Here is a 17,715-nt window from a genome sequence, read left to right as displayed (position 1 = left end):
TTATGTCTGAAGTTTTTCAGAAAACCTCCTAAGAGAAAAGTTTTATCTTCGGTTGAATCTTTCAGTGGGTTCTTGCTGTCATCAGTAAATTTGTAATGACTTTCTTCTTTTTTTCAAAAATCTCCCACCCCAGTAAATAGGTTTTTTTTGTTGTGTTTTTTTTTTTTTTTTTTTTTTGCTCAGCACTATGATTTAGATTTACAATCTCTTATTAGAAAAGTTTTATTTAAATTTATCATTGTTGTTTGTTTGTTATTTGGTTTTTAGGACCATTAGCAACTAAGGCCATATTGCTCCGGGAATATGCGGTGGTCATTCCCTGACCTTTCAGCATCCTCCGTATTTGGTGGTGATGGGCTCGAACCCCGGTCTAATCAAGAAGCGTGTGTTATGCACTGCTGCTCCTTCCCACCTGGCTACGGAGGCGCCAAATTTATCATTGATGTACATTTTATTTTTTTATCAATTTAATTTAATTTAATGTTATATTTTTCTATAAATTGTCCATTTTGTTGATCCCATTTCTGATTGTTGTCTTTTATCATATTAATACAACAGCAGTTCCCATTTGGTGGTTTGCAAACCCCTGGGGATTTGCAAAAGTGATCTATGGATTCATGCTAAAAATTCTAATGTTGGTTCATGATAAAAATTCTGATGTTGTCTACAGTTTAAACATATTTTATTAAAAAAAAAATAGTTGAAAATGTATACTCCACATTAATCCAGAAGACCAATTGGTCAGTATTATTAAGACAATGTAATGTATGTTGATGGTGAATTTAGAATTGTACATATCTCAAAATTTATGTAAATTTAGATATTATATGCCACTGTCTACAGAAACTACATAACCCAAAATTTTACAGTGCTAGCTTTATTGATAATATGGGTTTTCCCCCGCTTTTTTAAATGACTTATGTCAATATTAAAATGTTTAGTAAGAAATTTGATGTAAGTTAGTGAGTTCAGTAAAATATAACTTAAATATATAAAAGTTTTATAGAAGTAAATTTTATATAATATAAATATTTTAAAATTATAACAGTCATAATGGATCATTGGTTGAAGACTGGAAACATAAGGGAAAACAATGTTGAAAAACATGTTAATGAGAGGCAACAAAATTTTCCTGCAAATTCAACTCAAGATGACCAAGAAATTAGTAAAATGCATTCAACTGATCAAAATTCTCAGTAGGGCATAAAAATGTTCAGGATATCAGTATAAAGATGAACATTAAAAAGAGGAAATATAACGAATATTACATTAAAATTTGGTTTTTAATTTTTTGGAGATGATGAGTATCCATGCCCATAATGTGTCATTTGTGGAAAAGTGCTTGCAAATAGCAGCTTGAAATCTTCTCTTTTGTCTCGAAATTTACAATCAAAACACAAATTCTACATTGATAAACCTGTCTTTTTTTTTTTTTTTAAAACTGGAATCACAAGAACACATAAATTCATATATTTCTCTCAATAATCAAGAAAGCAAAAATGTAATTGAAGCTTCATATTTAGTAAGTTACCAGATTGAAATAGCTGGGCAATAGCTTAATTAACCTCCAACTCTTAAACTACCTAGAAATCTTCCGTCTGATCAACGATCGCCAGTATGGATTCTGACGGTGTCGATCCACTGGTGATATCCTGGCTTATGTTACCCATTTATGGACAAATTCAATGGAAAAGTTCAGTGAAACACAAGCAGTTGCTCTTGACATCTCAAAGGCTTGCGATCGTGTTTGGCATAAAGGTCTTCTAAACAAGCTTTCATCTTATGGTTTGCCAACTGTTTCTTGTAATTGGTTATCCAGTTTTCTCTCTGATCGCTCAATGAGGGTGATGGTAGTTGGCTCTGTCTTCTAACTTCTCCACTAATGCTGGTGTCCCCCAAAGGTTCAGTTCTTTCCCCCACTCTTTTCCTCTTGTATATTAATGACCTTCTTCCATTGACTGGAAATCCTATCCATTGTTTTGCCAATGACAGCACATTGCATTCCACTTTCCATTTTGAGAAACCTTACCTGCTCAATCAGCTTCAAGTTCTCGAATATCTGCTACCAATTCCTTAAATGTCGATCTCCCGGTAATTCTCCAGTGGATTTCTTGTCTGATATCTCGCAAAAAAAGGATTCTTCTGCTCCTATGCTTATCTTTGGTGACATTCTGATTTCTAGGCAAAATGATATATCTCTTTTGGAGATTACCCTGACTTCTAATCTCTCTTAGGCACCTCCGTAGCCAGGTGGGAAGGAGCAGCAGTGCGTAGTACACGCTTCTTGTTAGACCGGGTTGAGCCCATCACCACCAAATACAGAGGATGCGGAAAAGGTCAGGGAATGACCACCGCATATTCCGGAGCAATATGGCCTTAGTTGCTAATGCTCCTAAAAAAAAAAAACCAAACCAACCAAAAAAACTAATCTCTCTTGGCACAAGCACATTACAAATATTCCTTCCTCAGCATCTAAAAAACTTGGTTTTCTCTTTCACTCTTGGCGTTACTTTTCTTTCAAACAGCTGTTCACTCTGTACAAATCCTCCTTACCATGGAATATTGTTCCCACATCTGTGACGGTTCCCCCAAAACCTCTCTCAGGCTTGTAGATTCTGTTCTGAAGAGGGCAGTTAGGTTAATTAATGACTCATCTCTAACAGAGTCCACTCACTGTCTCATAGATGTACTGTTTCTGCCGTATGCCTTTTCTACAGATACTTCCACGGGCACTGTTCTTCTGAAATGGCTTCTATAATTCCTGCTCTCTCTTTCAAAACAGTCCGAACACGTGCCACCACCAACCAACGTCCATTTACTGTCCAACATCAAACTCACAGAACCAACTTTTCATCTTCTTCGTTTATTCATTAAACTGCCGTTTTCTGGACCAACATTCATACGTATTTCCTGAAAATTTACAACCTGCAGAAGTTTGTGTCTAATATCAACAAATATCTTTCATTTTCTCAATCCATCATTTTGTCATCTTTCTACCCATGCACTGTACTAAGTACTATAAATTCTAATACCCCTTATGTTTGTGGTTTTCATTAAAAAAAAAAAAAAGAAATACTCATACTATTGAAGAAGAATTGATTTTACCATGTGCAATTGTCAAGTGTATATTTGGAGACGATACCCTTTTCTAATAACACAGTGTCTCATCGAATATGTGATATGTCAGGTGATGTTGAATCAGTTATTATATCGAGTTTGAAAAAGTGCAATTTATGGTTTGTAGTTGGATGAGACCACTTATGTTTCTAATCCAGCAATTTTAATTGTATGAGCAAATATATTATGGACATATTGCAGCATACATAAGCAAGCTTTGGCATCAAGATGAATGCCACAACTGAAAAGTGTTAGATGATGCCATCAAAATAGTTAATTTTATAAAATGAAGACTAACAAACTTTTGGCGCCTCCGTAGCCAGGTGGGCAGGAGCGGCAGTGCATAGCACATGCTTCTTGATTGGACCGGGGTTCGAGCCCGTGACCACCAAATACGGAGGATGCAGAAAGGTCAGGGAATGAACACCACATATCCCCGGAGCAATATGGCCTTAGTTGCTAATGCTCCTAAAAACCAAACAACAACAACTAAAAAACTTCCTATTATTTACTACTTTATGTAAAGAAATGAGCAGCAAACATGTTGAACTTTTAATGCGCATGGATGTTAGGTAGCTTTTCCATGGCAAATTAATTACTCTTTTATTTCAGTTGAGACAAGAGTTAGTTTTCTTCACCAATCATCCTTTTCACCTTAGTGGGTGTACATATGGTGGGATAACATATGGCTACAAAGATTAGCATATTTAGCAAATTTCAAAAATAAACAAATTTAAACATCATTACAAGATTCAAATACAACTACAGGTCGACCATCACTAATCTGGCCACCGGTAATCTGGTTCCACCGCTGATTCGGACATGAACCCTAGGGGCTCACATCTGGTGAGTATGAGCTTGGCACACCCAGGGTCCTGAGTTGGATATCATCATTCTTCTCTTTCTTGGTGATTCCCTTCTACTTCTGACTCTTGTTCTCTCTCTCTCTCTCTCTCTCTCTCTCTCGGGGTAATTCAGAATTGTTTTTTTTGGCTGGTGCAGCATAATCCTCAGGCCTCCTTGCACCATATGGCTAATAATAATAATAATTTCCGCGAACGTAATTTCAGATTTCCCGGGTCAGGGCACCGACCTGCCGTTACTGTATTGGTGGCGTTAGTTGCATCATCAGCTGTTGGCGCGAACTCGTAAACACTGGCAAGCCATTCCCACTTGTTTTTCTGCCTTTATTATTATAATCTGCTCACATTTAGCCCTAGCTATGGTTCTAATTCATAAAGGAAGTGCCTCTCGTGGTGGAAAGCATACGCACCGTAGATTGTCCATAACGGATAAAGTTGAACTTCTGAAAAAACTCGACAGCAGTGTGTCTGTGAGAAGTTTAACTGTGCTTAATTGTAAATTCCAGCAATTTCTCTCAGTTCCTCTTATTTTAGTAATTTTCTTTTAGCCATTCTTTTTTAGATTTTTTTTTTTACAACGCACTTGTACAAACTTGCAGAAAAATACAACATAATATGATGGATAATTCAGCGCCCTAACAAACTTGTTTTCACAAAATCTCTAACAATACTGTACTGACAAACTTATTGCGATGTTTGAGAGTTTATTTTATCGTAATAAGTTTTATTGCAGCACTTGCCGCACATGCAATAAACTAATCACAAATGACCTTCATATGTATGCAGTAATAGCCTCGCATGTACATGGCTGATACAGCTTCTCAAGAAATAAAGTAACCAACATATGTGGCCAACGTGGCCACATATATGCGACATAAAAAAAGACTTTTTTTTTTTATATATTTTAAGCGAAAGAACGACAACATTGACATTACAATATTTATTTTAGAATTCAAATTATTTAGACTAATCAAACTATTTGCTAAATATTTTTTGGCCCCTGGGGAATTTTTTTTCTTAAACTAGCTTTGAAGTCAACGTGTTAAAGGTAGGAGGAAGTTGTTAGCTGTTGGGTAAACTATATGTGCTAAAATAACCACCGGTGATCCGGCAAACTCACTAATCCATCACCCCACAGGTCCCAACGCTGCCGGATTAGTGATGGTAGACCTATATTTTCAATGTCAAAGACAAGTTATGAAAAAGAAATTAAAAATTTGAAATAACACAATTGAGATGAGTGTTTTAGAGCATTATATATGGTTTTTTTGACAGAAAATGAACTAACTCTGGATCAAACTGTCAAAAAAGATATCAGTAGTCATCTCAGATTTTTAAAAGTGACTTGAGGGAATATTTTCCTCAAATTTATCCATCACTTAGGTACAAAGCGTGTAAAATCATCTTGCCATTTTCCACTAATTTTCAACTACAGGTTGAAACGCCGACCGGGCTAGCCGGGCGGGTAAAGTGCCTGCCTAGCAACCCAAAGGTCGCGGGTTTGAATCCCGCCTCGGGCTTGGATCAAAGTACTGCAAAAACCTTTGGAGGTGCATTATGGCCACAGAAGCCGATGCGCCAACAACTACCAAAAAAAAAAAACAGGTTGAAACTATGCATGGACATATAGAAAGCTACCTGGCTGACTGTGTTGTCTCAACAATGAAGTTTGGCAGAGACAGCATGGCAGCCTGAAACCATTGGTTGTTTTGGACAAAACCATGAATGCCATGAATCTGTCTAGACATCCTGGACAATAGTGTGTTACCTACATTCTAGTTGCACATCAGGGAAAGCCCATACCTGTATCAGCAGGACACTTCATATTGTACTGCTCTCTTTGTGACTGACTGGTTTCTAAAAGTTGGAGAAAAATTCTACCCCATGAGTCTTTCACAGTCTCCACAGGGGTCAGATATTTTAACATGGCTGTTACCATGTACAGCTTCAAGGTTTACGGGAAAATATGTGCGCATTAGTAAGGGCGCATGATGCAAGAAAGCAAGCTTATATAGCATCAGCCAAAAAAAAAAAAAAAAAAAAAACACCACACACACACACACACACACACATACACACACCCTTCTCATTTCACTCATCCACTTGCCCCAAATGTTTGTCTAGTTCTGCCTTCAATCTGTTTAAGCTATCAACTTCTACAACGACAGATGGAAGTATGTTCCAGCAATCAACTACCCGCTGGCTAAAGGCACATCTATCCTATAACTGTCTTTCCTCAGTTTGAATTTATGCCCTCTCAGGCGATTATTCTGAGCAAGAGGAAGAATCCCATCAGCATTGAGCATGCTCAAACCATTCAAGGCTTTATACACCTCAATCAGATCACCTCGCAGGTACCTAGTCTCCAGACACTGTAATTTGCAAAATGTAAGCCTTTCTTCATAAGAGCAACCCTTTATTCCATTCACTGATCTTGTTGCCCTTCTCTGTACTCGTTCCAACAGCTCTACATCCTTCTTAAAATGAGGCCTCGGGATCATGCATTATGGCCACAGAAATTGATGCACCAACAACTAACAAAAAAAAAAAAAAAAAAAGAAGTTTTGTCAGAATTGCAGATACTTTCAAATTTAATCCTAATTTGCAACCTTTTCTCAATCCTATACTGGTTGAGTAAATCCTGAAATCTCCTGTTCTTAATATCACTGACAGTTGGTATAACAATTTCACCCTTTTGTGCATTTAAAAGGTAACCGCTCTTCGGCATCATTAACTTTAGCCCATGGCAGACATACCATGCTCATATTATACCTGCCCTTTTTGCACAATATATTTTCCATTTCTCTGATGCTTTTTACCTTGTTTATAGAAAAAATGCTTGCCTCTTAATGTCCTCCTTGGTGATTCTTGTGGTGGCAGCAGCTGAATTTAACTTTGTTAATGCATCACTTTTAAATACAGTGGGTGCCACTTATTGTGATCACTTCTGGACACAGTTTGATAACAGTAGCTGATGAAATAACAATGCAGCTATTCAGTGTTGTTTATTTATTATTTTTTAAAATTTTATTATTATTAGCTATATGGTGCAAGGAAGTCTGTGACTTATGCTGCACCAGCCAAAAAAAATTTCCCTAGTTACTCTAGGAGAGAGAGAGAGAGAGAGAGAGAGAGAGAGAGAGAGAGAGAGAGAGAGAGAGAGAGAGAGGGGGGGGGGGGCACAAAAGGGAATCACCAAGAAAGAGAAGAATGATGATATTCAGCTCAGGACCCTGGGTATGCCAAGCCCATACTCACCAGATGTGAGCCCCTGTGGTTTTTGATGCAGAATGGAAATTTGTGCATTAAAAGTTGAAAGTGACCGAAAGAAAACTTTAAAATCAAGAAATGTAAAATACTTTAATTTGACTATCCACTTTAAGAAAGTCATTAACAGAAATGAAATTAGTAAGTGTCACAATATTTCTGAAAATCCATACAAACCATTAAAAACAAACAAAGAAAATGAAAAATATTAAAATCAAAAATTTGAAAGGGTTATTACTCTGCTATAAACAGTCAGATTGATAGGAGTACAGATACAGTACTTTCCTACACAGAGGGACAATGCTGACAATCATAAAAACTGTACAAAGGCAGAAGAAGTCATTAGACATGCAACATGTCAAAAACAAACCTTGATGTTATTTAATCACTTCCATTGCACATGCGTAAACTGCAATAACTTAAAAAAAGTGATAAGAAAACCCAAAGCTCTGATTACAATAACTCGTTTTTTTATGTATTAATATACTGATGATTGGAACTTCATAAAAGTGATAACATTACACAAATGATAAGATTATCTGTGATCACAATAAGCGGCATACAAAAATGAATATATATATCAAAACTGTTACAGAATGTTCTGTAATGTGCATTCATTCTTTGGTGTGTGTTTGATATAAGTTTGCAAAGAATATATTTATAGTAGTGCAAATGCAGTTCTCATCGCTTTGCTTCAGTTTTATTTGGTACTAAGCCTTTTTTTTTATATTTATTTATGAAATGCCTCTTGGCAATTAAAAATGATATGGATGCAAAATAATGTACCAAATTAATAAATGCTATACTACCTGTCAGATACTACTGCAATCATAGTGAATCTGCCTTATGTTACATGTCTAAAAATATCTGTATCCATTGGCATTGTGTGCTCTGTTGCCATAATTACCCTGTTACACAGTGGTAATTATGGCATAGTGTTGAACAGTGGTTGGATGATGGATGGATAACTGTATAATTCAGATTATCTGGAATAGTGGCATTTAGTAAACTGACGACTGTCTTGCCCTAGATGTTTGGTCACAAACAGAATTTAGATTAGTTGCAAATATCATATAAAGTATTCTCTGCTCATATTTTAAACAAATTGTACTGCATGCTAGCTCAGAATTGCTTCATTATTCACAAATTGTCAGAGATGATTTAATGAAACTCTCCACTGTGACTGAAAAACCAGTAAGACTTGAAATTGGCAGTCGTGATGGCATTTTATATTTTAAAATAGCGCTTTTGTAGCCCTTTGATTCTATTTTTTAAAAAGTCATATATTTCAAATTGACCATTAGTAATTGTTCAGCCACCGGGAACTAAGGCTAGAGCAGTCAAAAGTCTGCTAGTCAAAAAATATGTAAGACAAGATAGTCCTTAGTTTATTAAATTTATTTGTACGGCCAGTACTGTTTCTGCTGTATTAAATACTTAGTGGCAGTTACATAAAAATCTAGAACTATTTAAAAAGACTCAGATAAAGATATATCTTTGTTAGATGTTTTCTTTCCATTTATTTTTTTAGTTTGTTACAGCCATTGCATATTTTATTTCACCAAAATTTTTCAGTAAGCCCTTAAACTATGTTAAATAAGTTTTAGTGTATAAAAAAAATATTGAATACTTTTTTGCAGAATTGCTGCTTTCATTTTTTTTCTTTTAGCTGCCAAGGTTTTTTAAATCTCCACATAATTATTCTATCTACCACAGAAACGTTATCTTCCAGAATAATATCAAAGGTGTGGTAACTGTGTAAGTACTGTACATTTTTATATTTTGCAAACCAGTCTGTTCAGATTTGCTTATTTCTAAATATACAAGGGGGAAGGCCTTAAAGTTATGAACTCAGAACATTTAAATGACCATCTGAATGTAGAGACTGACATACATGAACTAGTAGTACAGTAATGCCTCACCATTTGATTGTTAACTAAAAAGATACTCTTTGGTCATTCCCATTATACCTATTCTACCAGTGATAAAGGGCATCTGTAAAGTGCAAGTCACTTGCTTTTCAAAATTTAACCTGCACTTCTTAATGTATATCTAAAATTTTTTAAATTACTGACTGAAAATTTAAATTACATAGAATTATATTACATATTCAGTATATGTAATATATGTATAATATGCATATTCAATTCCACTCTGCATGGTAACAAATCAATTTTAGTTTTCATCTTTACAAATGCATAATTTTTTTTTTTTAATCTTCAGTTAGTCATTAAAAAATTAAATGTATGCAGAGAAGTGTGCATGTGTACATGCACATTAATCATAATCCGGCATTATCATAATCCATCTTGACATCACCCTTATGTGGTACTTCCTAATTGGATTGAATGCTTTGAAATTTCCCTGTAACTGTGCTGCACTTTCCCTCAGGTATGTTTAGTTCCTTACCTGCCAAAATCTCATTTGTTATCATCTACTGCAGGCCATTATGGTCTTTTGCCACTAATAATTACTGTACCATTATATTTGTGATAATACCAAGATTGGTATTGATGACTGAAGCTGAAGGATATTAGTGTCCCTTCTAATTTCCCCAACATATTGTATAGATAGTGATTAAGTTGTGTCAGTAATCTATCCCAAAGGTTGTATTACCAGTCATTTCACAAATTTAAACAAGTACACCAACCGTTTAACTATAATAGTTTAATACTGAAAATTATAAAATGTATCAGATGATACAGTACTGTAAAATAATATTTACAAAAACTGACTTACAAAATAAAATGTATGATGAAATTTTAAAATGCAATAAAATATAGTAAAGGTTAAAAGCGATAAAACAATGATTGTAGCTTTTGGGGGCATCCGCCTCCTTTCCCAACAACAATGATGTTTAAGCAACACATCCTTAAATATCAGGTTTATGGCACATGTGGCTGACCAGGTGCATGCTCAATATTTCTTCCATGTGAACCAGAACCGGAAGTGGTTCGGGAGTGTGGAAATGCAAAGCACTCATCTTTTGCAAGGACCACAGCCTCCAGAAGGGGGTGGAGCTGAACACCCCTGTCCCTAATCATACTATTGTTTTCGGAAGAGCCAATCCACAAACTCTCCAGCCACTTACGGTCCCAGAACCTATGCGCCCTGTCAAGGATGACAACATTCACTGGGGAGACCTGGTGTTGTTTTTCCCAATAATGCTCAGCAATGGCGGACTTATTAAACTCTGCAGTCTGTATGGCTCGCATGTGCTCCCCCAGACGGTCTTTTAGTCGCCGTCCTGTCCATTCCCCACAATCCGGGCATTTGATCTCATATACAGCCCCACTACTGGAATCCCCAGTAATGGGGTCTTTGACCTGTGACACCACTGTGTGTAACCTCCGGCCCAGAAGCTGCACACAACATGCCTGAAAGTCACGAAGCATCCTTGCAATACGATCTGACAAGCCCGGATATTAGGGAATATAAACTGTGGTGACTGGAATGGATGGTGTTCCATGATTAGGCTCCACGTCTCTGTTATATTTATCAATGACCCTCTGGGGGTAACCGCATTTTATAAGATCTGCCATAACTTGCCCAATTTCTCTCTCTCTCTCTCTCTCTCTCTCTCTCTCTCTCTCTCTCTCTCTCTCTCTCTCTCTCTCTCTCTCCCCCCCTCCCCAAAAGTGTCCTGGCAACACTATTTTTATGTTGCGCAGTCTGTGCTGACCTATAATGGGTGTACTGGCTCCTACACATTGGTTTCCTAAAAACTGTTGAGAAAGGAGGCGGATGCCCCCGAAAGCTACAATCATTGTTTTATCGCTTTTAACCTTTACTATATTTTATTGCATTTTAAAATTTCATCATACACTTTATTTTGTAAGTCAGTTTTTGTAAATATTATTTTACAGTACTGTATCGTCTGATACATTTTATAATTTTCAGTATTAAACTATTATAGTTAAAAGGTTGGTGTACTTGTTTAAATTTGTGATATGAATCATTCTCCCAACCGTAGAGGCCTTTTTGAAGATATTACCAGTCATTGATTTCTTATCGCTAGGTGGTAAATTTATCTCCTATAACAAGACATTTGGGCTTACTTGCCATTCAAGTTACACTTAGCAGCTCTTTTTGTATTCATTGCAATCACATAGTCTATAGTATGTGCTCTTAACTTTCCTTTCCCACTAACCTTCTCACACCATATACAGTATTCACTGCTCTCCTGAGATTATTCTGAATCAGGTTACAATCGTAGCATATTCAGGCAGCTTTTGAACAGAAGAATAATCCCCTCTCCATCCCTCTATTCCAGCCTCCTTCCTATGCACCTTAACCTTTCAGAATGAAACTCATTCTGAAATGTTCAAGTGTAATTCTCAGTCATATTGATTTCATTATTTCCTTAATTAACCAATGGCTGGCCAATTCTTAGTTTACTGCTGTGTATATAGCTATAGTAACAGTAGAGTTCTGAAACAGCAATGCCACAAATATGATTTCTGGACAAGAGTGCAGCAGTCTTATATTGAAATTTGAACTGACAAGGGGCTGCTGCTAATGCAATACAGGTAGTTCTCGACTTTACGAGTTAATTTGTTCCTAGTGCGTGCTCATAAAGCGGGAATTTATTTCACATAGACATAAGGTTAAAATGGGGATTATGTTCTCAACAATGAAATTAGTTAGCCAATTAGTTTGTTTAAACAATGATTGATTTATCCAAAGAAATGAAAACGTAGCCTGTAAACTCAAGTAAATTATAATAATAGAGAAATTATTTATGACTTACAAATGTTAAAGAATGTTTATTCTTCATCATCGACTAAATGCACACTCATTATTGGCTCGACACTTGTTGGTTTGTTGCACAAGGAGTCGTCTTCTTCAGAAATGTTTCAAGAGGCATTTTTTTCCAAGATGATCTCTTTTAATTATAAATTTAAAGTTTATAATTAAAAGAGAAGCTTAAAAAAAAAAGTTTACGAAGCTTAAAAAAAAAAGGAATGAAGAGAAGATTCTGAAAATTTATTTATGTTTTTTATACGATTGAACATTTCAGTAAAGGGAAAACACATTTCACCATAATGTAAAAAACCACACAGTTCCAGCTATCGGTATTTTTGCAAATGCAATAACATGGAGTTTACCACCCATTTATAATTGCTTGCAGTAACAAAAAAGCCCAATAAACTGAAAAGTGCAAATTGTTTTTATTATTTTATGGTTGTGACCCCCAGAAATGTGCTTTAGAAAAATATCACAAAGGCGTTTAAAATTGATTCTTATAACGGAACATATGATAACGATGAAAGTGTAGTGCATTTTAATGATTTGAATTGGTAACTGATACAATTTACAAACCACGCTCATGACCTTTTATATGGCCTTAAGGTCATGCTCATGACCTTAAAAATGACATTTTAGAGAGCTAAATAGCTTAGTTATACAGTAGAAATTTCAACTTCCGAGATCTTGAAACAAATTACCAAAAAACTTGTTATAGGGTTCACATTACGATATTTTAATGATACGATAGTGTCTCTGGAACGGATTAATATCATAAAGTGGGGTGCACTGTATTGTATAGCTACGCACGTGGTTTGAAATGTGGTATTTATGAATGTTTAACATTCATTTTTTGCATATTTTTCAAACAAAATCAAAAATATGTTTATATTTTTGATTTTGTTGATACTTGATACTTGGGGAAAAAAACTCATAAACCCGAGAACTCGTAAAGTGAGAACTGCCTGTATATACTGTTGAATTTGCAATACCCATGGAAATGGCTTGAGAGATAGAGTGGAATATAAACTTTTATCAATGAGCTTTTTCAACAGTCATTGTTGTTTATTAATCTTTTTTGGACTATTGGATCTGTGGTTGTCTGTTGCAGGTGCATTGAAAGCATCTATTAAAACCTCGCTTGAGCTGAAGAACAGCATTAACTGTGATGCTCTGTTGTTAATGCATTACAACATAACATCTAACTTTAGTGAAACAAATAGGCTTGCCCATTGCAGAGGTCGTGGTTCTGTTTATCATGAACTCTTTCAAATATAAGCATTTCAAGTTTAACACTTTGTGAACTTACATTTTTACTGCTCAACAGGGAAACAGCACTTTAGACCTTCTGTCCCCTGATGTTTTTGCAGTCAGCAGATTTTACGCTGCAGTGTAAAATCTTAATGGTATTATTATATATACTCACAAAGCGAGCTCCTCTATCACAGGTTGTCTAGAAATTTCACTACTTTCGCACAAATGACACCATCAAAAGACTAGGCTCCCACTCGTGTATTGTTATGATAGCCTGTTTCAGGACTTAATGGTTTCATCAGATAGCAAGTGGTTCAATGAAACTACTTGGTCAATGATCTGATGGAACCTACTAGGCTTAGATGAGCTCAGGACAACTAGTGATAAAAGAAGCATTAATTTTTCAGCTGAAATTTAAAATCTGCTAGCTAAAAAAAAAAAAAAAAAAAAAAGCGTAAGTAGACAAAATAGTCCATGTATTTTTCTCTATATTAAGCAGGCCATATAATCCTTGATATGTTTGATGTCGAGAGTTATATGGCCTTGACATATACATTCTTTACACTGCATGATAGGTTGCATATGTTAGTTACATTAAGTAAAAAAAGCATGATAGTTTTTCTTTACTCACTAACTTGCTTTCAGTTTACCAATAGAGGTGCTCTGCTATTTGATAAGGGACTGATAAGTCCTAAAACAGGCTTTCATAATAGTTACCTTTTAAATAAATTGAAAACTAGTCTTTTGGTGATGCCATTTGTTTGAAAGTAGTGCAATATCTGGGAAACTCATGGTAAAGGATTTTGCCCTGTTGCAAATACTAAGATATTTGCTACATTTTAAAATTGGTTAGTCATAAAAAAACACAAGTGGATAGAATAGACCAAGTGTTTATCTGTATCTTATGGATTTCTTAAATTATTGTCGAGCAGTGATGTGCATTTTCCCAAACTTCTCTAGTCTAGAATGATATACTGATTGACAGGTAGGCGTTGCAAACGATGTGCTGATTGGTGCGTGAGCACAACAGACGATAACATCGGTTTAGTATCATTTGCCTTAATCTCAGAAGCACTAATGGTCACTTGCCTCAATGGTAACTTGCTCTAATTGCTCTAATGAATGCATTCCATAATGGTGAAAAAGAGGTCAGGTTACCTCCACTTGAATCCCATGGGAGCTTGAACCCCTCGCAAAGTGGAGGAGGTAACCTGACCTTTTTTCTTTAGAATCATGGGTGTACTAGTGCGTAAATTGTTTATGAACAAAATATTAATTTTTTATTACTGTATTTTATTTTTAAAGACACTTGTATGGATACACACGTATCATAACGTCAATCAACACCTCAGTAGCTATTCTCAGTATACAGTAGACTTTCGATTTTCCAGGATTGATGTAAAAAAACAAATCGCAGATAATCGATTTCCTGTTAATCCGAAAATAGAGAAGTCCCCGATATACGTAGGAGATACGTTCCAGGACTTCTTACTTCGTTGAGTTTTACGTAACTCGGGAATGACTAGTAACATATTGCTACTATATTATTATTGACAAATCTGAATTCCATGCGATACTTATTAATGTTTGGCCATTTTCATATGTCCTTATTAGTTTAAATTTCTGATCCAAATCGATGGCTTTCCTTTTCTTGGTAGATTTACTAGTAGTGCTGTTACTTATTCTCTTAGTTGGCACCATGATAACAATCAAAATGAAATTTTCTGAAAAGAACTTCACAGGGTTAAGGCTAAAACTCACTATTATCACCCCTCACGAGCTCACATTTTACTAAAGCACATTTCTGGAGGTAACCAAAAAACAATAAAAACAATTTGCACTTTCTGTGTTATTGGGCTTTTCTGTTAGTGCAATTCATTATAAACAGGTAGTAAACTTGACCTTATTGCATTTGCAAAAATACTGATAGTTGGAATTCTGGGGTTTTTACGTTATTATGGTGAAATGTGTGTCCCCTTCACTTAAATCTTCAGTAATATATATATAAAAAAAAAACATAAATAAATTGTAAGAATCTTCTCTTCTTTCCTATTTTTTTTGCTTGTTACTCCGATCTCACTTGTGCAATTTGTGCGTGCTGTGATCGTTGTTATTGATTGCTTATTATTATTGTTTGTTGTTTTAAATTTTACAATCCTAAAAAGAAAACTGAGTGAAAAAAAATTTACGTTAATCCGTAGTTCGTAAGTCGCGGACTTACTGTATCGAAAAATGTTCAGCAACCTACATAAAAAATATGGCGATAGAAAAAAAAACTTATCACCTACTACTCCCCTGTCCAATATGATGCTTCCCTTTATTTTTTGCGATATCGATTTAAATCTAATAGCTTCCCTTTATTTTTTACGATGTTGCATATGGTTTGGTCACCAACATTATAATGGTTCATTAAAGATTTAACGGATGCACCGTTTTAAAACTTTTGAATAATTTCAATTTTTGTTTAACTGAAGGTGCAACTCTTTTGCATTTACCCATCATTTTCGCGATTTCTAAACAAAAAAGTATATATATATATACAGGCATACCTCGGTTAACGTTACCTCTGATAACGAAGCTTCGATATAACGAAGTCGGCAATTTCAAGCCCCATTTAACATAAAAAAAAATATTCCAGTTTAATCACCTGAAATCTAAACAAACTGAAGAAATTACGGAAACCTTTGGGGCTTCTCGTGGTTGGTTCGAGAAATTTAAAAAATGGGCCAGAATTCAGTGTAAAATTAACAGGAGAAGCTGCAAATAAGTTTCCAGAAAAACTAAAGGAAATAATTGAACGTGAAAATTATCCGAATTTGGTGTTCAATGTTGGCGAAAGCGGTTTGTTCTGGAAACGGCTACCAACAAAAAGCTTCATTTCTATTGAAGAAAAATCAGCTTCTGGGTTCAAAGCAGCCAAAGACCGTTTAACGTTACTCTTTGGATCAAATGCCTCTGGCGATTATAAATTAAAATTGTTATTAGTTTACCATTCAGAAAATCCGAGGGCGTTAAAAGGTAACATAAAAATGAATTTACCTGTAATATGGAAAGCAAATAGAAAAGCGTGGGTTACCAAGGAGTTATTTACTGATTGGTTTGTTAACCACTTTTGTCTTGAAGTAAAACGGTATTGTCAAAAAAACAACTTTGAAGAAAAAGCTCTTTTGTTGTTAGACAATGCTCCGGGACATCCTACTGATCTTAACACGTTGGACACATGCATTCCTGTCAAAGTTGTGTTTCTTCCAGCAAACACAACTTCCCTGATTCAACCATTGGATTAGGGAGTAATAGCATCATTTAAAGCTTATTATCTGCGTCGAACATTAAGCAGTTTAACTGAACTAGAGGATAAAGAGGAAATGACAGTTAAAACTTTTTGGAAAAACTACACCATTAAAAACGCAATTGAAAACATTGATAGTTCTTGGAAAGAAGTCACTAAGAAATGCTTAAATGGAGTTTGGCGCAAAATATGGCCAGAAGTTGTACTAGAAGAAGAAAATAACATCCAAGAAATTAGAAATGAAGTTATCCAGATGGCTCAATCAATAGGTTTCGAAAATGTCGATGAAGAGGATGTTAGAAATTTATTGAATGCAGAAGATGATGGTTTTTCAGTGGAAGATTTAGAAAACCTTGTTAGCAATGAAGACGAAGTTAAAGTTCCAGCCGAAAAAGTGTTAAAAAACCAAAGATTTAAAAAGGTGCTTAAATGACATTGAAAACGTTTTAAATTTTTTTAGTGAAAATGATCCTGATTTAGGAAGAAGTATTATTGTTAAGCGATCAGTGTTAAATGCAATAACTCCGTATAGGCAATTGTTAAATGAAAGAGAAAAAGAGCATAAACAATCAACTTTAGACTCGTATTTTAAAATGTGATTTCACTTTGTATGTAAGTTGACTGTTTATTTAATAAAACTTTTCTTTGTCCGAAAAAAAAGCTTTTCATTTTCTTTACGTAGGAACGTATCCCTATTCTGGCCATAGTATTTTTACCTCTGAAAACGAAATTTCGCTTAACGAAGTAATTTCGTGGAACGCATCCTATTCGTTATTCGAGGTATGCCTGTATATATATATATATATTTACTATAAAAAAAATTTCGACATCCCTGACATAAATAACGAAACATCTGTCTTTTTGCGGTGCGATGGAACACAACAATCAACGCGACGCACTAAAACAAATTAAACATTTGGGTTTTTTTTTTTTTTTTTTGAGTGGTGGGTGTGAAGACAGCAAGGGTTGCAAGATAATAGGCACACTAATCTCCCAATGATGACTTATAGTGCCGCTTCTTGTTGCTTATTTACGACTTGGAAAGCATCTATTTATACCTATTCTAGTTATTAATGAAATTTATGATTTCTGGTTAGTTTTATTATTTTTATTATTATTTTTTTTAATTTGGAGTCTTGAAGTGTCCTGGTTAATCTGCTTCCCGGTTAATCCGATCCC

At 35.2% G+C, this 17,715-nt stretch overlaps 1 protein-coding gene across 1 annotated transcript in view; it reads left to right on the top strand.

The window, feature by feature from the left end:
• LOC150089459 (uncharacterized) overlaps nt 1–17,715 on the top strand; it is an 86,033-nt gene that overhangs the window by 10,152 nt on the left and 58,166 nt on the right. The window contains exon 3 of the mRNA XM_090368608.1: nt 8,917–9,005. Coding sequence (XP_090224734.1) covers nt 8,917–9,005 — 89 coding nt within the window. The remainder of the gene's footprint in view (nt 1–8,916; nt 9,006–17,715) is intronic.

Source organism: Mastigoproctus giganteus, chromosome 2 (assembly GCF_048544385.1).
Source record: "Mastigoproctus giganteus isolate SK-2022 chromosome 2, ASM4854438v1, whole genome shotgun sequence".
NCBI lineage: Eukaryota > Metazoa > Arthropoda > Arachnida > Uropygi > Thelyphonidae > Mastigoproctus > Mastigoproctus giganteus.
The sequence above is the reverse complement of the archived record's forward strand: the minus strand, read 5'-3'. Positions and strand labels throughout refer to the sequence as shown.